This window comes from Balaenoptera physalus (assembly GCF_965194825.1).
Source record: "Balaenoptera physalus genome assembly, chromosome: 6".
Lineage (NCBI taxonomy): Eukaryota > Metazoa > Chordata > Mammalia > Artiodactyla > Balaenopteridae > Balaenoptera > Balaenoptera physalus.
In genome coordinates this window covers 117,860,783-117,883,709 of record NC_138885.1, presented here as the reverse complement: position 1 = coordinate 117,883,709, position 22,927 = coordinate 117,860,783, and the positions used below count along the sequence as shown (strand labels likewise).

The 22,927-nt window shown below is 39.7% G+C and overlaps 1 protein-coding gene across 2 annotated transcripts in view; it reads left to right on the top strand.

Annotated features, from left to right (window-relative positions):
- The first annotated feature begins 1,460 nt into the window (after positions 1-1,460).
- The window catches only part of LOC309663062 (cyclin-Y-like protein 1), a 34,342-nt gene continuing 12,875 nt past the window's right edge, over positions 1,461-22,927 (top strand). The window contains exons 1-5 of one of the 2 annotated variants that reach the window (XM_082466372.1): positions 1,461-1,701; positions 10,816-10,890; positions 12,776-12,810; positions 18,863-18,963; positions 22,512-22,547. In XM_082466372.1, coding sequence (XP_082322498.1) covers positions 1,476-1,701; positions 10,816-10,890; positions 12,776-12,810; positions 18,863-18,963; positions 22,512-22,547 — 473 coding nt within the window. In that variant the 5' untranslated portion in view covers positions 1,461-1,475. The remainder of the gene's footprint in view (positions 1,702-10,815; positions 10,891-12,775; positions 12,811-18,862; positions 18,964-22,511; positions 22,548-22,927) is intronic. The other variant, XM_082466373.1, reaches the window with a different exon arrangement.

Here is a 22,927-nt window from a genome sequence, read left to right as displayed (position 1 = left end):
GTTCCTCCTTAAAAAAAGAAAATCCTGATACACTATGCCACTTCCAACCAAATTTGACTTCGACCTTTATTTTCTGATGATCACAATAAGGTGCCTTTGGGGATCCACACAATCAGGGATCAAATCCTGGCCACACCCCTGAGCAATCATGTGACCTTGGGAACGTGACTTAGCGTCTGTAAAATCTGTAAAATGAAGGTTTCTGCGGATTTTGTTCCCGAGGGTTAAATGAGTACCTCACTTGGAACGGGGGCGGGCGCATAGTGTTTGCCAAATGTTAACTATCGTTATCATCTTCATCAAATCAAGACCGTGGTACTTCACTTTGTGACTCTCAAGTTTGTATGAGAAAATCGTGCTTTATGCGTTGTTGTTGGCTAAAGTAGGGAAACCTGGAAACTCCTGCCGTGGAAGAGAGCAACAGGCGAGAAAAGCGAGTTGCTGAATCCCAGCGCCTCAGAGGTGGGAGGGGGGAGTTTGGTCCCTAATTTGCTGATGAGGAAGTGGAGGGGTGACGTGTCCTCGAGTCTCATTCAAGACACAGCCACAGCTCTTTATTGAGAGTAGGACCAGGGCCCCGGGGGTTGCTATGGTTAAACTGTAGGCGGAAACTAACACTCTTTGGAAGGCAAGACAGGAGGAGCATTCAGTTATAAAAAACGGTCAAAAATTGGGGTGAAACTAAGTTCGTTGAGCAATACATCAAATGAGTCAACTGTGGACCCAGTGAAAGCGAGTTGCTAACTGAACTGGCATTTTACGAACAGGGGCTTTCTACAGAGCCCACTGACTCAGGACGGCTTCGATTAACAAACTCCCGCGGCGCTTCCCGCAGGACCGGAAAGCTCGGAGCGCGAGAGATGAATGGAAACCAGAGTCTGGGGCGCGCCGCTCGGGGGGCGGGGCAGCCGCGGGCGGGGGCGGGGCATTGTGAGTCACATGCCTGCGCTCTGAGGAGGGCGCGTGGAGGGAACTCTGGTCGTGATTGGTCCGTCGTAACCAGGTAACCGAAGGACACATTCCGGTAGGCAAGGGCCGGCCGGGCTAGCTACTTTCAGTCGGGAGGTGGCAGCGGAAGGAGGAGGAGCTCCGGCTGCGCTCTCTCCCTCAGTGGCTGCGCGTCTCAGCGCTTGTCTGGTTCCCAGCCCTTTTAAATAAGCGGGTCTGGTCACCGCCCTCACAGACTAGTTGGTTCCGGGGAGGCAGCGGCGGGGGTGCGGCCGGGGCCGGACCCCTGCCCGGGGCCCAGCGGCTGGGCAGGGGTGCGGCCGGGGCCGTACCCCTGCCCGGGGCCCCGGCGGCTGGGCGGACAGGAGAGCGGCGGGCGAAGTCGCGTCTGCATGTGCGGCACAGCCCCGGCATAGCCCGGGGCTGCCAGTGCCCGCCGCGCCATTGTTGGGGGAGGGGGCGGCTTCTGTGCTCGGCAGAGTCGGGGGACGAGCGGAGGCGGCGGCGGCGAGGAGTGAAGGCGCCCCATGGGGAACTCGCTGTGTTGTTGCCTGTCCCCCAATGCCAGCCCCAAGTCGGGCCGGCGCAGGGGGTCAGCGGAGCCGGACTGCGAGTCTGAGGTCTACAAGGCGGCGGCCGGGAATGCGGTGGCAGTAGCTCCGGCGGCGGCTACCGTGGAACCCGCCGAGTTGGATTTCGCAGGTGGCGAAGGCCACCACCTGCAGCACATCAGCGACCGGGAGATGCCCGAAGGTAAGAAGCGGCGGGCGCTCCTCGCCCCTCGCGGGGTCGGCGCCGTCTGCTCTCGGGCTTACCTCTGGCCTCCGCCGCCCCCAGGGTCCCCCGGGAGGGAGACGCCGCCTAGGGCTCCTTCTTGCCCGGAGTTGGCTCTCCCAGGGCTGGGCACCGGGGACGAAGGCTGGCTCTGCTTGGCGTCCCCACCCCTTATTCTTTACCAGTCGCGTCCGGCCAGTCTCCTTCCCTCTTCCCTACCCGAATGCCCAATTCTTTCCCCCGTTCCCATTTCCCAGCCCGGCCTGAGACCCTCCAATCCGCGGCCCTTCCTGTTCGTGGTTCTATTTAACATCTCGTGGGACTTAGCAGAGACTTTCTGGTGTAGTCTCTCTTTTCTTAATGCAAACTTAAATACTCTAACTTCGGCGTATCCATCCCGTCTCCCTATCCAGATGGTACCTAAGCGAAGGAACTAGGTAAGGGCCTGATGACAGATTTCTATTCCTTAAGGTAGTTGATACTCGAGACAATTAAGACAAACATTAGAGGATTTGTCATTTAAATTCAAAATAGAGATGGACAGAGTCAGTGTGGTGTTCTTAACTAAAATTCTTTGGATTTTAATGTTTTCAGTCGCCCTGATAGAAGCTACTTTATCCCTTCTAACTATAATTTGAACACGATAGGAAAGAAAATGGTGGGAGAGGGGCTTAAAATAACTGTGAACGGTGTGAAACGTTACTGCCACGGCTGCAGAGAATAGTTGTTGGGTTTTTTTTCTTTACCAAAGGAGACCCCATGGAGTTCTGATTACTTTTAAATTCCCACTTTGACACAAGTATGTCTTCAGTTGCACAGCCTTAACCGACTTCTTTTGCACGTTGCCTGTTCTAAGGGAGGGGTGAGGTGGTTCCTGAGACTGCTGGACAGAAGTTTCAAAGGAGAAAAAACAAATTCAGATTGTAATTTGTAATATAAAGGTTTGGGAGTTAACATACCACATCCATCCTGCAGAAAAATGTCTCCATGGCTCCCTCCTCCTCCGCCCCCCCCCCCAGTAGAATACTATTTAACTTTAGGAATGTTCAGGTAAAAGTTCTGTAGACTAAGTGGCTGGGGGTGGGTGTTGTCGGGGAGGAGAGGAGAGAGAGAAGAGAGGAAATGTTTGATTTTTGCCTCTAGAATTTTGGAAAGGGATAGCTCTAGGTTAAAAAAAAAAAAAATTCTGGGTAGCATAGTGGCACTTTAATAAAGACTGTTCTTTGAAGTATAAAACATTGTATCATAAAGATGTTAAAGCCCCACTGGCCCATTTGTTTCATTTAAATGCCAGAGATTATTTCATTATTTCATAGACGAAATGTCTTACAGCTCTTCTATTTAAATTTTAGTTGGGTTTATTTAATTTCTTTAAAAGTTAGAATAATGAAGCCTGTGGATTCACCCTTATGATGGACGTGGCTTTGTAAGTGGAAAGTACTCCCTTTTCAGAATCGTTAGATATTGTGAAAGAATGAACAAATTATGTGAATTAATTGTAGCTTTAAACACAAAGCATGTAAGTACTTGTGAAAACTGCTCTGCTTGTTGCTATAAGGTAAGCCTCTAAATGATTTTTAAAAACAGTTAGTAGTTGGCTAGTGTAGGATGAGAGACGAAAATTGGACCTTTATAGAATTCTTTTAAGATTTACAATGCATTTTCTTGTGTATTTCACTCGGCCCTTCCATCTACAAATAAGGCCCGTATATATTCTCCCTCTGTTGCCGATGAAGAAGCCAAGACTTAGAGATCTGAAATGACTGTGTAACACAGCTACTGAACAAAAGAGACAGACTTGGGAGGTGGTAGATATGCCAAATTCAGTTCTTGGGATGCTTAAGAAACTGTTTAGAGTGCACCTTATATTTTATTATAATTTATCCATAAGTTAGGCCTATCTCAGCATACTCCAGTTTTGATTATTGCCATTCCAGTTTATTGTACACAACTCAGAAGCAACATTTACCTCTCCATTCTCTGTCTGTACATACATTGCAATGGATATGAATAAAAGTAGAAGTCATGAAATAGCCTAAATTTATCAGTCAGGTAAACACGTTGATATAATTTAAAGAGTTTGTTCTGGTGAAATCCAATTGAAGCCGAGAATGCCCTGGACAGAGGGACATTAGGGGAAGCTGGTAAGCGGGCAGGTAAGGTACTAAGCATTTAGCATACGACTATGTATGATAAGGAAGGAGTGCTAAATCAGGAACTGGAAAAATAGAGTTCATGAGTACAGAATTTACCTTTTTATGTTTAACATGATTGTTAAAATTTCATTTCAATTTGTCTTTTTTGGGGGGGCATTCGATAAAGTGATAAGAGAAACCTCAATTTCAGCATTTGCCTATTAATTAAGTTTCCATAGAAACAAGGTCAGAACACCAAATATAAAGTACAGGCACATTGGAAGTTTGCTCTTCATGTCTTTATTTCAGACAATTTTGTATCAGTTTCCCTGGAAACTGAGAAATACCTACTCAGATATAAAACATTTTGGCTTTTCTACAGTGAAGAATTATTTGGTTACTTAGAGAAAATCGTACATAAATGATGCTCTGTCTTGTTCTTCAGAAACATTGGAGAAGAACATGATTTCTTCAAGCCATCTCAAAAAAGTAACTCCTAAGAACGTAGTATAGATTTCAGATAGACTCAAAAGAATTTTTTACTACTTTGTCTTTAACGGTATATCTAATATAACTGATGGTAGTGTCATAATAGAAAAGAAGATGCTACGGTCCTATTATCTGATTTTATTTTTATTCATCAACTTTTCATACAGCCTTTATGTTCTGACCTTAGGAGCTTTGCTAATTTTCTGGTGAAAGGTGCTCTCTCAAGTGACCCCTACCTCCCATCCCCCTGAAGAGTGGGTAGGGAAGGAATTGGCAATATGATGTGGAAAAACCTCTGAGCAACAGATCTTTCCTTTTTTTGGTGACAGTATTAATGAACATTTGATGTGAAAGATTGAGAAAACACAGAAAAGTCCTTCACTCACACTCAGAATATCCAGAATTTTTATTAATATTTTGGTGTTGATTCTTCCTGAACCTTTTGTATGCATATAAACATAACATTGTGTTTATTTTACAAAGATGGGATTGTTCTTTATGTGCCACTTTGTAACTTTTTGTTATAAAGAAAAGTAACGACATGAAGCTCCTGTAACCGTGCTGACACCTAGAGAGTGCTCCAGGGTGATGTCTTTCCATGCAACTGCGCATAGCTCTACAGCCTGCCTTTTACCAACTGTTTACTGGGCCATCGAATAACCTTGGAGCATAATTCATTTACCCAGCCTTTATGGTTGAGCATCTTTTATAATCCCATTATAATGCTTTATTCAGGGGACACAGATAAAAACTGATGCATTGTATTGATACTTCCCTATAGCATTCTGATTGTACACTTTGTCTTACGACTTAATTAAATTCATAGGGTGAGTCATTTTGTAGTAAAGGTATTTTAACATTAAATGTTCTTTTTCCAAATTAAAGTTACCATTGATTTTTCACTGAACATTAGATTTCCTCTTTTAGGTTTTCGTGGTTCTTGGTAACCTGTCTTGTGTCTTTGATTCTGAGTAACTAAACTACTACTCTAAGAGATCTGAAATTAACTCTGGTCCTAGGTGACAGACACATCAAAAGACAGCATTAGAAGAAATCTTAGATGATGTGGGAAAATTGGGAAAACCTTAACTGGTTTTGGGTACACTGAAACATGATTATTAGGCACCATTCCAGAGGCAGGACAAACAGTGGTTAGACAAGACAAAACCCGTATCCTAACTCAGGTCCTTACTTTCTAGAGGTGCCTGGGGGCTGACGACACAAGAATAACATCAGGTAGTGAGAACACTAAGAAAGAAAATGAAGGTAATGGGCTGGGGAGGAGGACAGTTTTACAAGGGGTGGTTAAAGACAGCTTCTCTCCTTAAGCGACCCATGAGCAGTCCTAAGAGAGCCGTGTGAGGCTGTGGGAGAAGAGGCTTCTGTGCAGTTCCTAAGAAGGGAATATGCTTGATGCGTGCCAAGGACAGAAAGATGGGTGGCTGCAGCTGAGTGAATGAATGCCAGGAGGAATATGGGGGATTAAGACCTTGTATGCCTAGTGGGCCTTGACCAAAAAATATGAATTTTAGTCTAATTGTAATGGGAAACCATTGAAGGATTATATGCAGGGGAATGATGTTAATTCTTAGAAAAAGGGAAGGGGGGTAGAGAGGGCGGAGGGAGATCAGACCAGCTACTGTGTGAGAATAGACTGTAAGGGTGGAAGGAAGCAGAGAGGGAGACCAGTTAGGAGGCTGGTGCGGTAGCTCAGGTGAGAGCCAACAGTGGCTTGAACAAAAAAGCGATATTAATAAGGGTCTAAAATAGGCTGTAGTATATAGATTGCTCTTGCATTTCATTTGATTCTCACCATGTTCTGAGTTAGGTAGTGTAGGAATTCTTCTCTTAGGTATAAATTGAGTTGTCCAAGGTTTTAAAAATGAGTATTGATAGAGAGTAGGACTGTAAATTCCAAATGCATGGCATATAGGAACAGAATTTATTGTTGACATTATGTGAGCTTCTTTGGAATACTACCTTTTTTCTCAGCCTTTTTTGTTGTTGTTGTTTTAGTGTATTAAAGTAATAAAACTTAAGAGTTAAAACAGTAACACTGCGTAATGTGAAATGAAATGAAGGTAACTTGCAACCCAGAAAGGTTCTTAAAAGTCCAAGAAACTGAGTAAAGTGCTCTTTAGAAATATATAAAGCCAGGTGTACTTACCTATGTGTCACCTCTCAGTCATGATCACTGTAACACTGATTGAGGATTAAAATAAGGCAAAACTGAGAACCAGGGTAGAGGCAGGTACAGAAGCAGTTGGAAACCAGAGCTGGGAAGTTTGGAAGCCAGGATTGTCAGAAGCTAGGAAAGCAGGATCAAGGCTTGGGTGAGCAGTAGCCTGGCAGGTGCAGGAGCCTGCTGTGTACCCGCTGGTGAGGCAGCCCAGCTCAGGGCTGGCTGGCAGGAACTCCCTGACTGCGGTGGAAAGTGTGGACGCAAAGAGATGAAATCATCAGTTTACATGGTAATTGTAAAGATTGTAATGTTTGTATTATGAGCCATAAAACTAATACACTGCACAGTATAGGGATGCTAGGGCAGTTCAGTAAATGCAGTGGTTACCGTTAAGTAAACTGGTGCTCAGCAGTTGGCCCAGAAACTGCTGACATCTCCTGTTTATTTGGAATATATTGAAATCAATATGTCGATATTAATCGCTTTCTGAAATATGCTGCTTCTGTCAGATGCTTTCTTGGTCACTTCCCTCTCCCTCTAATATTTTAACAAGGACAAATCATTTATCGACAGTTTGATAGCATAGTTTTAACACTTTTAGCCTTCAGTAATGCATTTCATTTGTTCTAAGTTGCCTATGTTTTCACACTTTTAACAACTGCAATTGAGATGGATCTTAACAACTGGTAGAATCTTAGATTGGAGGAAAAACAGTACTCAGTGTCGGTGGTGTTTTACAGGTTTCCTCTGAGGAATGTTTACATGAAGACCGAGTTTAATTTTTTTTTAATCATACTTTTTCTACATCGACCTATCATGCTGTCAAATAAGTTGCAATTTAAATTGATAATACAAAAATGATGGGTCTTAAAATACAGTTTTAATCATAACCCCTAATCATGAGCTCAAGAATATTTCTCCTGGGTAAAACATTCTTAGAGGTTTCTAAAGAAATAACTTTCGGAAGAATCCATGTAATTTCCTGAATGCACAGTAATTCCCTGAAGTCTCTAAATTACTGTGTGTGCATGTGGTGGGGAGAGGGATGAGAGGGATGGTGGGTGGTAAAGCTTTGCTTAATAGTTGGCAGTCTTACCTTTGTGATAGTGAAGAGTGTGGTAGGTTTTATCATAGTCTCCTTAGGCTCTTGGGAAGATAGTTCATGGGAAGTGCAGAAATATTGTGTGTATGTATGAGTTTACTGTCTAATGGCTCACATGTCCATTCTATAAGATAGTGATGTGGTATTTTTCATTAGCAAAAAGTGCAAGTTATATAGAAAATTGTTAGTTATATAGGCTATAAACAAAAGATTAATATTTTCTGAAAACCTCATGCAAACTGACAGCAGTAGGGCCCTGGTGTTTACAGTACATTCAAATGATAGGCCAACTCACCAAAGTGGAAATAACACTGATAACTGTGGGAAAATGGTCAAACTGTGTAATCAGAAGAAATACAAATTAGATCTACAGTGAGGTTCCTCATTCATATCAGTAGGAATTTTTTTTTTTTTTTTCAAGTATCCAAAGCAAGGGTAGGAAATCAAAATGTCATGATTGGTAGCATTATACCCTAATGTGCCCCCCACCTTCTTTAGGAAGCAATTTAGCATTGTACATGGAGCCGTGAAAGTGATCTAACCTTTTGGCTTAGTCATTCCACTTCCGAAGATCTTTGCTAAGGAGATAAAACCATTATTTTAAAAAACTATGTACATAAAGATTTTCCTCATAATATTTTAAGAATAGAACTTTGTAAGCACCAATCCCCAGCAATAGGGGATTGGCTAAGTCCAGTATAGGAATAACACTTGATGGGCCAGTGTGTATTCATTAAACAATAAATATGCAACAGTGGGGTGGAGAGCGCTTGTTAGTAACAAGAAGACATAAATTGTACACTAATTAGAGCTTTTTTTAACGTATAAGAAAAGCAACTAAAAGTAACAGTTGTGAATCATTGTGTGTTAATGATTGTGAATGGTTGTGTGTAACTTTTAAACAGAGCATCGTTTTGTCTCATGCAGATTTTTGTTCATGATATTTGATAAAGGAATGAGCAAGTGACTTTTACCTTTCCCCACCTTTAGTGTGATCATCAGTACTGCTGATTAACCAGGTCTCCTTCAGTTGCAAGTTAAAAGAACATCACAGAGTTAAGCACTACTTGACCCAGGAGTTAAATGATCTCCTCAGTTCTGCTCTCCTCTGTTGATGTCTCCTGAAAAGCCTTTCCCCTCATGATAGCAAGGGGAGTGTCCAGCAGCTCAAGACTAGCTAAGGATCCTAGAGTACAGTTCTGCCTTTCTCTTTTCTTGGCAAGCCCCAGGACAGCTGTGATTGATTGGCCGTTCCTGGATCCTGTGCCTACCTTTGAACCCCCTAGGATAGAGTAGGGAGAGTGCCAGCTTTTTTCTGGTCACTTGGGCTAAGTTTACTTTTTTTTTTTTTGCATGTTGTCATTTCTTTTATCCCAGCCTTCTTGACTTTTGTATTTAGATCTGTAGTAGCACATCTTGGTTTGGCGGCTGTGTGTGTGTGTGTGTGTGTGTGTGTGTGTGTGTTAAAGCTTGCTTCTCTTTGATTCTGGCACTTAATTTTCCTGGACTTCCATTGAAAATTGTTAAGTTTTACCATGCCATAGACACTGATAAATAAGACAGCTACTTTGCAAACATTTCTGCTTATTTTTTAGATTCAAATGTAGTCTATTTACTTTCTTTTTGGTATAGGTAAGTAGTCATGAATTCTTTCGGAAGCTATAGGTTAGAGGCAGCTGTGAAAGTCTCTGCCTGCCATTTTGTGTACAGCTGAAATAATTTATTTTCCCATTGTCTTAGTTTTTCAAATATGTAGGAGAAAAAAACTTTAAAATAATTATATGGGTCTTTTACGTAAAAATGTTGAATAGAATATTTTCTCCAAAAGCAGCTTGATAAACTTCAAATTCAGTGAAGGAATTTTCATGAAGAACAAAGCAGTTGGTTTAGCTCTGTAAATTACTAGTGCTGGCAATGACATTAAAATGGATGGCTCAGATTCCTGTTAAAACGGGAAGTCCAAAATTACTGTTCGTGCCACATTCTTTCTGGGTGGGAAAAGGGGATTCTAGGTAGATACATTTGTGAAATGCTGGGTTAGACAGAATTCACTACTAGACTAATTAGTTTTTAATATATCAATGTGTGTATTCTTTGGATTCTCTAAGAGGCAGGGATATATTTGTATTTCACTTTGACCATCAAAGCCATCTTTCAAAAACAGATCAGTTATTATGTGGTTTAGGAAATAATTGCCTTAACCATTACTCTTTATCTGAATCTTGGTCCAGTTTCTTAAAAGATTGGTTAAATGGTTTGCGATGGACTTTGCTGAGGAAGTGTCATAGGGCTTTTATGTTTGTTTGTTTGTTTGAAACAACAACCTTACTATCCTGTGTGGTAGCTTGTGCTTGTTTTGTATTTCTGCCTAAATAGAAGACGCTATCCCACCTTGGTGCAAGGTGGGCTACAGGCAGACCCACCTTTTCGTGTAGGTATGGCCAAAATTTTTTTCTAGTAGCCCTATGATCTGCTCCAGAAAGTACTCTTATTGAAGCCCCAAATTAATCATGCAGCGTGGAATGAAGAAGTGAGTTTAGCTTTGGAAATAGAGGGCAAAGTTAAAAATCACTCTCATGGAAGTGTTCCTCTAGATTAGAACATTGAACTTTTATGTAGTCCTCTTAAATCTGCCATGATGAATAGCCCCCAGATAAACCACAGCCAATGAAATGAGTTCATTTGTTGAATGGAGTTAGAATTAGCCATTTGATTGTCTGAAGAACATTTGCCAAAAGCAACTCACTTCGTTTTGGCATATTTGATATATTGAGCTGGTATCTGACAGTAGTTGGCCACAGCATAACTTGCTTCTTGAGACTGTTCCTGGAATGTGCTAGTAATATCAGCTTTAAAAGAGGGTGACTGAATTTTTAATTGATAAATAGGAGGGGAGTCACATATATGATTCATCTAAAAATGGCATAGATTATTTAGGTGCAAGTTAAAGAAGTCTAAGACATAGCCATGGTTTTACTCCACATGTATGGAGAGTTTCTACAATTTTGCTGTTTCCCAATAGAATTTTTATATTGTGCCTTTACTAAAATTGCCTTTTTGTCATTACTAAAAGCTCTTCTCAAGACTATTAATAAGTGGTTTCAATCAATGTGTAGCTATCTTTAAAATCATGTATTTTTCTACTCAACTAAATCACCACACCTTTTTCTCTTCTTCCTATACAGACTTAGCTTTGGAACCAAACCCTTCTGACCACCCAAGGGCAAGCACCATTTTTCCGAGCAAATCTCAAACAGATGGTAAGGCAATGCTTTTTTTTCCCTGAGAAAAAGAGTGAAAACTGTTTTTGTTTTGTGTATTATAGGAGGTATTTAGAAAAACTCTTACAGTGGTTTAAATGTTTCACTTTTTTATGTATTCACTTGTCTTATTTTAATATGTTGATGATACAGTTTCCTTTAGTTGTCAGTGTTTTAGGGAGGAGAACACTTAGACTATCTGTTTATACATTTTGCCACCTCTTTATCAACATAGTCAACTGGCCACATGATTTAGATGTGGTCTATTTCTCCATGCTACTTTGTCCTTTTCCCCTTGCTCCGAAGAGCACATATGTTAAAGACAAATGATAGGGTTTAGGTCACAGTTAGGTTTTCATTTGGTCAAATCAGAAAAATCAGTTGTTATATGTGGGAATTGAGCCTTGTGATTTTGGCCCTGTTTTACACAGTGTTCAACCAGACGAGCCTATCTCACATCCAGATTTATGCTACTCAGAACTTTTAAGCTATTCAAAACTTTCTCATCCTAATGTAGTGCTGTGCCAGGGTAATAAGAGCAACATGCCATATGGGGTTTTCCAGAAGATTATCCTCAGCATGTGAAACTCATATACATTTCCTGTGTCCTCCTTGTTTTAAGATGAGAATCAGAACCGTAGAATTTTTTGCACTCCTGCTTGCCTGCTTGTCTTCCTGAATGTTATGTTAAATCCTAGTTTATTTGCTAAAAAGCCATACGTGACCAAGTTTTTCAGTTGATTACGAGAGCAGGAATACAAGAAGTGAACATTCCATAATATTTAAAGTGATGCAGCACAATAAAAAACGGAGGTTTGGTTTTTTGTTGTTGTTGTTTTGCTTTTTGTTTTTTTCCGTTAGATCACTGGTTTTTATAAAAGGATATAACTCAGGAACAGCCAGATGGAAGAGATGCATAGGGCCAGGCATGGGGACAGGGCACAGAGCTTTGATGCCCTCTGCAAGGGTACTACATGCTCACCAACCTGGAAGCTCCTGGGGTTTCTAACTTGCATTTTTCTAGTGTGTGTACTTGAGCCACTCCTTTCTGGTTAGGATTGCTCTATTTCTCAGTTTCTTCCAGAGCCATGAGCTGCTCACATGTAGAGGGGCTCTGGAGACAGTAAAAGAAAAGCTGTCCCATGCCTGTCTCTCTCTTCAGCCTTAAGGAATCCGTGCCTGTGATGCCTGTCTGGAGTTAAAGGAGGCAATGTGAGCAAGAGTGTGGCCTAAGACCCTCTTCAGGCTTTTATTCTTCTGGCCTTTGTTGGAGCAAAACCGTTTTGTGTGCTGTAGATATGTTCATTTAGGTCAGCACACTCATTTTAAAATTTACGTTTAACATAGGTTACTTTCCAGTTGTGTATTTTTTCAGTAAGGTATTTGAGTAGGTTACCATTAAGTGGTTCAGGATGCTTCCAGAGATCCTGGTGCGTTCGGAGACGAGTGCCTGGCCAGAAACTGGTTCTTAGAGTCGTCATCTGTAGATTGTGGTAATTAAAGTAAGCTGTGTGTAAATGAAGACTGAGAAAATACTCCTGGCTAGTAGTTCAGCTATGCAGCAGGTACATTTTTTTATTAGCTAAGTTTCTCACCTGGCCTGATTTGCTTTGTCCTTTTCTTTTGTAAATGGGGAGTCTTTCATTTGTGCCTAATACAGAATATCTATTAGGTCAAAAAAGTGAAACTAAGTTTTTAGATTTTATTTATAGGACTCATCTTGCTGGGTGATTTAAATTATATATTTTGTTGGAAATTATTTTAAAAAATAGAATGGAATTCTATCTCATTGTGTTATTGGTAATCCATCAGATAATTAGTGACTACTTTTATTTTTCTATGGCATTTGTATCAGAATTCATCAGTTAATTTTTTTTATTCTTAGTGCGGGAAAAGAGGAGGAGCAACCATTTCAACCATGTAAGTAAACAGTTGAAAAGTTAAGAAATTAATAGTTTGAATTAAAAATATGTCTGCCATGATTCCTAAAAATATGATGGATCCAATACTGTTAGCATGGACCTCTTTTTTGTAGATTTTCTAAATCTCTATTTTCCTAATTATCAAATGGATTCAGGAAAGTCTTTGACTTAGTAGTGCCCATTTTTTAAGGGTTCTGACATTTACGTTAAATTTCACTAATACGGTTGTAGTATAAAGATCTGCCTTAAATTCTTTTGCCTTATTTTTTTGATCTTATTTTTTAACCAAAGTAATAAAAGTATAACAGGTAAGTTAATTTTTAGCACTGTCCATTGACTTCTTGTCATAGCAGGTGAAAGCTGAGCTTCTTCGCTCCACCATGACGTTATTTCCCTCCCTGTGTTCCCTCAACATGTATCAGTTTTTATTAAATCAGAATCAATGTTTACATTACTACGACTCTGCAAATATTGTGCATTGCTGAGCCATATAGTTCTCTGACTGTGCCTCCTCCTTGTACACCCTTCATTCTTTTTCTTAAATATTAATGAAATTGGAGCACTTCTGCACTTCTCTAGGATAACCCAATCCCCCTTTTCCTAGCCAACGTGATCTCACACAGCCAAATGCAGTAAGTAGCTCCCTGCCCGGTCTCCCTGCTTTCACATTCTTCATTTTTTCTGTGGAATTAATTTCCTGACTATATTCACTTGCCTGTTTTCTAACAGCTATTTTTTTCCCCAAATGTTTTAACATTTGTCACATGCCTATGAAAACTATTTTCCGTCTACTAAGCCACATCTGTTCCATTTTTTTCTTGGAGACACTTTGCCCCAATCTTTTGTCTTCCTACTCCCATATAGACTAGTGTTCCCCTAGGCCTGCTCTATGCCTCTTTTCCTGGGATATCTGTGTGAAGTCATCTGGGATCTCACATAACTCTGCTCTCTTATGTTGGATCCCCTATGTCCTAGATTCTGTTTCCCTCTTGTCTTGTTATACTTCCTTGTTTTACTGGAGCACATTTTCCTGGGAAAAGGGCACATGGGCAGAAAGTTTAGAGAGATCTAGCCTCTCTGAAACTCCTTCTATTTGATAAAGTATAGAATTCTCAGTTGAAACTAATTTTTGCCGTTCTAAAGACATTTCCCTCTCATCTTCTCATTTACACTGTTGCTCTTAAACCTGTTGACATTGTATGGTACATTGTACATGACCGATTTTAGTCATTTTCCCCCATCCCTTCCTTCTCGGGAACCTTTTAGTACCTTCCCTCTCCCTGGGATTTTGAAATTTCATAATTTGGTTTGGTATAGACCTTTTTGGTGTGTTTCTTTGATATTCTGTTTTTTTCTTCCAGGTTCCTATTATTCAGATGTTGGAAGTCTTAGACTTACCAGATCGCTAACTTTTTTCCCCTCCTGCTTTGCATTTTGTCTTTTTGTCCTGCTTCCTGGAGATTTCCTTGACTGTGCTCTAATCCTTCTATTGAATATATTGTTTTGTCTACCTTATTTTCAATTTATAGAGTTCTCTTATATCCTGTCATTCTTTTTTTCACTGATGCAATTTCAAGTTTTCATTTGCTCCTGAGTTTTTATCACTCCCATCAATTCCTTCTTCCCGTTTTGTTTTGTTTTTTTTTAAAGCGTCCTTATATTTTATTTTATTTATTTATTTTTTGGCTGCATTGGGTCTTGGTTTCTGCACGTGGGCTTTCTCTGGTTGCGGTGAGCTGGGCCTACTCTTTGTTGGGTGCGTGGGCTTCTCATTGCAGTGGCTTCTCTTGTTGCGGAGCACAGGCTCTAGGGCGTGCGGGCTTCAGTAGTTGCGGCTCATGGGCTCTAGAGCGCAGGCTCAGTAGTTGTGGCGCATGGGCTCAGTTGCTCTGTGGTATGTGGGATCTTTCTGGGCCAGGGCTCGAACCCGTGTCCCCTGCATTGGCAGGCGGATTCTTAACCACTGCGCCACCAGGGAAGTCCCATTCCTTCTTCCTGTTTTGATCTCTTACTTGTTGGGGGCTTCCCTCAAACGTGTGATGGTCCTTGGCTGTCTGTTAAGATCTAATTGGAAGCATCACTTGGACAACTCGTTAACTGATGGGCCTCACTGCAAGGATTTGGGGACCACGCCTCTGAACTCTGAGCCTGCCTTGGGTTCTGTAAGACAAACTGGTTTTCTTGTTCCTGTCCTAGTCAGCCTCTGTAGGTACCAAGGTTGTGCTTCCTCTGTTCTGCCATGTCAGTTACCACTCCTTTATCTAGTCTTTTCACCTTTCAAACATTAAAAATCATCTGCTGTTTATCCTGTCTTATGTATAGCTTTTTTAAAAAATGCCTTTAATTCTAATGAGATGATATCTGAAAGAAGGGGGAGAGGAAATAGATTTGTGGTCAGTCTACTCAAACTTAGATTTATTCTTTGAATATAGGTTCTGAGTTTGAAGTTTAATGCAATATAATTAACGATATTAATTCAGACAATATTTTTGATTATACCTATAATTAGAATATTATACTTTTCTACTAAGGCCTTGAGTATGAATTCTATTCAAACCACTCACCCTACCATATTGTCCATTAATGTGCAACATAGATGGATTATTACAGACTTTTCAGTGAAAGTCATTGATTCTTAATAAACGTATCCAAAACTTGTGAAAAGGGGGAAGAAAAAAGTGAACTTCAGCTTTATTCTCTCTCTTTTTTTTTTTTTTTTTCATTTATATACTTTTATTTGGGAATGTTTAAATCAATACAGAGAAAACGAAATTTCAGAGACAATGAATATCATTAGTTTGGATATCATTACTTTATTATAAAAGAAACACGGAAATTATTTACAGGATGAAAGATTTCAGAACTTCAGTGGCAGCTTCACGTGATGCCATTGGGGGAACGGGCAGCTTCACGTGATGCCATTTCAATAGTGACTTATTTTAGTCGACATATTTTCCAAGAATGTCACCATCTCTAAATAAGAAATAATCCTTGTCATCTAGAACTACTTTGGTGCCTCCATATTCTGGGAGAAGAACTTTATCTCCAACTTTCACACTAACTGGTTGAATCTCTCCACCCTTTCCTTTAGAGCCTGATCCAACAGCTACTACCATTGCTTGCAATACTTTTCCTTGCGATTTTTCTGGAAGCATAATGCCTCCTTTGGTTACAACTTCGGGTGCACTTCTTTCAACTAATACTCGGTCAAAGAGGGGAAGAAACTTTGTAAATGCCTGTCCTGCCATGACTCGGGTTGCCGCACTTCGTACTCTCGCTCTCTCCAGCTTTATTCTTTTAATGGGTTAAAATCAGAGGCAGTAGGCACAATGGGAAGAGTCATTGGGTGGGGGCAGGATTTCAACAGGTACTTGACCTTTAATGATAAGCTTTGAGGGTTGTTACTTACTAGCCTCCTAGGTATGATTATTTTCTAGTCTTCACCATTAAACCTGCAGTCTACTAAGCAACCTTTCCCCTTATAAAGATTGTAAAAGTCCATGTATTTTGTCCTTAGTGCTGAATGAAGATAAATACTCTTCTTCAGTGACCAATTGAAATAATACCTATGAACATTAAACTGTCAGTAGTGTTTTTTGCTACTTGTTTTTTTTTTTTTTTTGTATTTGCATTTTATACCCTTATGTGTGTCAGTGCAGTTTATTGAGGTTGTGAGCCAGCAATGGTAAAGCTTTAATCATAAGGGACAGTTATCTTAAATTTTCAAGCAAGATGAGAGGAAAGTAATCTGCTGGCAGCTAACATATCTAGGCTTTGCTCAGAGGCTTCAATTCTGCCATCCTTTAGTGAACACTAGATGCTGGAAAGTTTGAATAGTTTCAGGAGTAGGCCTGTGGAAGTGTTTCTTTTGTAGGATCGAGCCAGTAGACTGTAAGTTGCTGATACAACTTAAATGAGCCCCCATAGGATTATAGAGCACATCTAATTAAAAATTTTAAATGTTTTAGCAGTAATATTTCCAAAGACAAATCAATATACATTCATAATAGAAAAAAAAGTTTTTAATAGAGGAAAACAGGATAAATAGCACCCAAAGCTCTACCAACTAGTCTATATTTTGGTACATTTCCTTACTATTTTTATTCCCCTCATATATATAGATTTTTGGTCAGAATTGACTTTTATTACGTGTAGTGTATGTCATATTATACCCTAATAGTAGTGACCTTAAAAGATAACCTGCTTTGTTTAGAATCAAAGTATTTGAATGAGTGAATTTTCATTTTTCATGCTGTATCTGTTTTTTGAGATTCTAAAATTACACATTAACCAAATAGCTTAAGGACCATATCAGAGTTTTAGTTTAAAACATTTCTAGCTTGAAGGAGAAATTAGTCTTCCAAATAGTGATACTGTTTCAAATATGTTACATCTAGAACTTTTTGTTAATAAGGAATAAGTGGCTTTGCATAAAGCATCTGAAACAAGCAAAATGGTGTTTTATATATGCCATTTGGATATTTCTGATTATTGGATACTGGCAATTTTTATTTAAATGCTCTGTATTTTAAAAAGCATCAACTAGATTTTCTCCCTGCCTCACCTTTCATGTATTTGTGGAGGACATTGATGGGAGAGTGTGACAGCATGGTGAAAACTATTTTATATTAATAGGAGGAAGGAAGGCTCATCTGAATTAGTAAACAAACAAAAACCAAAACCAAAACCCAGCTTTAAAATTGTTCGTATTCTGTGGTATTAAAGAATGCTACTCTTCCTTCCAGTGGCTTTCAGTGATTGGGATTTGGTTATTGGCCTTACTTTAAGGAACAGAGTTGTCCTAACATAGTTTAGGCCATTTTAGTATTTGACTATTGCCGTGTTCATGGGCTCTTCACAAATAAATGGATACTTCTAAAGTGTTTTAAAGATAGTTCATTCTCTAGAGGGTCTCAAAAAGTTCTTTGTCACCTATCCAACACCACTGTAGATAAATTCTCACGAATTTGTACCTTTAGTAAGATTTACCTCCAGTTGTAACTGATCTTAAATAATTTCTCAAACACTTGTCGAATCCTAATTTGTCCCAGATTCTGTGCTCAGTAGCTGGAGGTAGGAGAAGAATCTTCCTAACCTGGAGAAGCTTGTTTACTTAAGAGGGTGGTACTATGCAAGCAGCTGAGACCATGGAACAGTTGGTAAATTAGATGTGTGAGTGTGCAGAAAGTGAGAAGTTTTGTGGTGTGCCTGCTGGCAAAGGGATCCTAGAGGCAGATGGGGTCAAGCTTGCTGGGACAGGAGGAAGAAAAAGGCATTGCAGGCAGAGAGCAGCATGGGTGAGGCAGGAGTGTCAAATAACACGTAGAACAGAATTAGTACAATTTTGAAATGAATGGCAAGTATTCTCTGAGGTTCTCACTTGAGTAATGTACTGGCAGTCTTACTTAAACATGAAGTGAGAAGTTAAATTCTCAGAGTTGTTTTATCCGTTTTTTTTGGATGCGAGAGAATCTTTAAGCAGTACCTTTTTGTCCTCCAGATAAGGAAATTGAGGCCCAGAGAGACTTATGGCCCCCAGCTTTTTAGTGATAGAGCAGCCCTGGCATGCCCAGCCTCTGATTGGAAAACGTTTGTTTCGTCACACTGTCTCCTGAACATTTATTATTGGTGTTCATTTACTGCAGTGAAATGCTCCTACATCGGTATTATATAAAGCATTACGTTTTATTGTAGTAAATGAATAGAAATAGGAAATCTCAGCTGCATTTCATTGCTTAAGGAAAAAACCCTGAAATCTTATTCTAAACTTTTTACATTATTATAAAGGTAATTTATAATAGGTGCTTGCCAGGTTTGATTATAGGTACTATATCAAGGCAGCATTTTAGAACCCATTTCTCAAAGCTCGTCTGTGGAAGTCAGAGTATAGAGGTTTCCCATAGAGCTGCACATGATATCACACTCAGGCAGTTCATGGAGTGTAAGAAAAATCTTAATGCTTTATCGTTTGACATTTTAACCGAGGAAAAACACACACTTGATAGGTTTAACTTACTGTGACATTTTCTTCTATTTCCCTTCCCCTTCAGGTATCTCCAGGGCAGCTTACTAAAAAGTATAGCTCATGCTCAACAATATTTCTAGATGACAGCACGGTCAGCCAGCCTAATCTTAGAACCACAGTAAAATGGTGAGTACAAGTAGGTTGCCAAGGGCTGAGTGACAGACCCCCTTATCGCTAAAAGCATCCTAGCCATACATAAGTTCATTCATTTGAATTGTCCTTTTCAGTGATCAGGTTAAAAAACTGGTGTCAACTATAGATTGATTTCAAGGACCTAAATATGAATTTTCAGTTTCCATTTTAATCTTAGAGCGCATGATAGAAGGGAAAGCCAGTTAGCAAATAAGAAATCCCAGAAAAAGTATAAATCTTTATTTGACGCGTTTCTGTTGCTAAGCCATTGTTGAACACAGTGAGAAAGAGAGGTGCTTTTGATTGGCTGTTTCTAGAGACAATTATTACTGTATGAGTTGTAGTCCTCAAACAACGTGCACTACTTTGGAAGCTGCTCTTAGAAGAAGGAACAGCTTGTCCCCTGCTGGCACCAAAGCGAATCTGCATTTAAATTTAATTGGAGTTTGTCAGATTTATCCCACTGTGCTTTTTTTTTTTTCCTGCACTCTTTCTGTATGAAATTTTACTTCTCCTTCCTGTCCCCCAAAGAGGGGGAGAATATATCAAACCAGTCTTAAGAAATACACACTCAAGCTTAATTTCTTTGTAGATGAAATTTGTTCAACTGAGGTTTTAACTTAATAGACACATTTAAGTTTTGTTTATATATATATATCTCCAACACACTGTATCACTCACAGCAGAGAACAATAAAAGAGGTGAGGTTTCGGAAACATGGCTGTGGTCAGGCTTATACTTAAGGAGACACGAACAGTGTCATGATGATGGAAACTATTCTTTAATTTCTGGGAGCACCTCATAGTCCACAATTGGAGATGCACTTTCAAAACACCCTAATGATGAACCTTTCAAGCTTATTTAAGAGAAAAAAACCAAACGGGATGCAGAGCTTCTTGCCTCCTCCCTCGCGGTTGTCCACGAAACATTAACATCTCCTTAGGATATGAATGTTGATTTTCCAGAACACAGTTTGGGAAATGCTATTTGAAAATATTAATGTCCTTATCCTTAATTTTATTTGTTGTCTTAATTTTATAAGCTAATTGTATTTTTAATTGGTTTTTAATGTGCCAGCTTTTTTTTTAGCTATTTAAATTATCAGTAACTTCTACTTTAATTAAAGACAGCAAGTTCACAGTCATAATAATGTAACTTTCCTCTCTTGCTTACAATAATAGTTGCAGTCAAGTCATGTTTCAGCAAAAACTGAGCCCCATCTCTAAAGTCCTGAGTTTGGGCACTTATCACATAATCACTCAATGTTTTTCTTCAGCCAAGACACTGAATCTGTGGGTACAAAAACCACTCTACTTTGGCTAGAGTCGCAGCTTCTTTTGAATTCAAAAGAGTCTGATGTCCAGTATATAATTCAAAAGTACTTTGAAAGTAAACCTTGCTCAGGGACTTCCCTGGTGGTGTAGTGGTTTAAGAATCTGCCTGCCAACGCAGGTGACACAGGTTCGAGCCCTGGTCTGGGAAGATCCCACATGCCGCAGAGCAATTAAACCCGTGCGCCACAACTACTGAGCCTGTGCCGTAGAGCCCGCGAGCCACAACTACTGAGCCCGTGTGCAACTACTGAAGCCCACGCACCTAGAGCCCGTGCCGTGCAACAAGAGAAGCCACCACAGTGAGAAGGCCGCGCACCACGACAAAGAGCAGCCCCCGCTCTTGGCAACTAGAGAAAGCCCGCGCGCAGTAACAAAGACCCCATGCATCCCAAATTAAGTAAAATTAAATAAAATTAAAAAAAAAAAAAAAGATTTACCTTGCTCAGACAAGAAGGTTTCATCCTTTTTTTTCCCGACCTAGTCTAATTTTTGAAAGTACAGTAAATTTTAATTTGCTCTCATGAAGTTTTAGAAATGATCATTCATCACATTCATTATTGGTGAAATAAAGGTTTACTGAGAAAATTAATAGGGCCAATTGGCTTTTAGGAATGATTTTGAAAATGTTTATCATGGGGTTAGTTTTCAGTGGGGTAGCTGTTCTCAGTGGGGTAGATGAGCCTTATTAGAATCACTTATGCAACTTTTCAAGATATATGTTTCTGGATGCACAAAGTCCACCCGCCTGCCCCCGCCTCCAAGACACAGTGTCTGTGTGTCTGTCTGTCTGTCTGTCTCTCTCTCACCCACGCACACACACCTGTTGACAAGATGGGGAATGATGTGAAGCATGATTATATGGACAAAAGCATCCCGAGTGATTCTCCGATCTTAACCCTAACTCATTCATCCCTAAACTTTGCTGCACGCTGCAGTCATCTGGGGCTCTTTAAAAACAGTCCTGATGCCCAAGTCATACCCAGTGCCGGTTAAATCAGAACATCTTGAAGCAGAAGCCAGGCAGTTTTTAAAGCTTCTCAGATGATCCCAGTGTGCAGCTGAGCTTGGGAGCCACTATTTGGTTAGAGGGCAGGAGAAAGAGAACTGCTTCTGATAATTAGTGGGACCTTAGGTAAGTCAGTTTTAAGCCTTGGTTCCCTTATCTGTAAAATGGGTGGTTTAATTAAATGTCATCTACGGTTCAGTGGTCCTTTCCATCATAAAACTTCTAATGCTGTGATTTTAAAATCAATTTGAAGATGAAACTTTGAAGCACTATAGAAGTATCCATCTTTGATGCTAACGGTGTTACAGGCCTTTATACAAGTGCTAAGATTCTATAGACCTATTCTAAAATTCAGATTTGCCTTCCCTCAATTATTTTGAGTTTCATTTTAGACACTGAGAACAAAGGGGAGCATATAACTTAACCAGAGAACCCCTTTGTTGCCTAATATACAACATCTGTGAATAACTTAGGAATATAGTAACTTAAAAAAGACTACCTAAGGACTTGTATCTATCTGTTCGTTAATACTTTATTTAAAATAATTTGGAAATACCTGTCATTAATAGGATACTGTGTAGTATTATGCTGTCTTATTAGCACTGCTTATTTCAGGATAGCTAGACCTATCATCAGTTTTGTGGCTATAAAATTTTGCTATTAAATTTTCTAATAATTATGTAAAAGTGATTTGAAATCATTTTGGTATAGAGCACTTTTATTATTTACTTTTAGGGAAATAATGGAAAACGGATGGGTAGGTGGATAGCGAACTAAATCAACTGAAATGCAGGGGCTAACAAAAAAACCACACCCACACACACACACACCCACACACAAACTACTATATGGCTTAAATTTAAGCATGTGTATAGATAGATATAACTTGTACAGGACAGAAGGTTTTGTGGGTAGAAGGACAAATGACAGGGGACATATGTAATAATTTATATATTATAATAATCAACCAAAACATGCCTTCTAACAGCATATCTAGCATTTTGGGTCTCCTAATTTTGCTAAAAGCTGAAGAACCTAAAACAAGGGGGAAAGCACCCATGTGGTACTGTTCTGAATTCGAGGATTTCGGGGCCACTGGGCCTCTGGAAGGTCTTCCCTCCTTGCTAACCCCTTTTTAAAAATGTCTTCAGGCCTGATATGATAAAAATCAGTGATGACAATGTATTTTTTTTCCTCCACAGTATGACCTTAGCAATATATTACCACATCAAGAACAGGTGAGCTCTTTTGAAACCTATCTTGTTATTCCAGCTAATTAATTTACAAGGTATCAAGTTTAGTGTTAGGTAATAACTATAGATGTTACTGGCATAAGCTTTTATTATTAGAGTGCTTTTATTACAATATAGAAGTGAATCATTTATTTTTCTCTTAGGACCCTTAATTCTTAGGTTACTGAGCATCCCAAAGAGTATTTGTTTATATGGGTTATATTGATAATTTACTGTATTAGAAATTGAAATTGAGAATTTAAAAAATTAAATTCATTGTATATTAAAACAGGGTGTGCCTTAGCACTACTGAAATTTTGAGCTAGATAATGCTTTGTTGTGGGGTGTCGTCCTGTGTGTTATAGGATATATAGCAGCACCCTTGG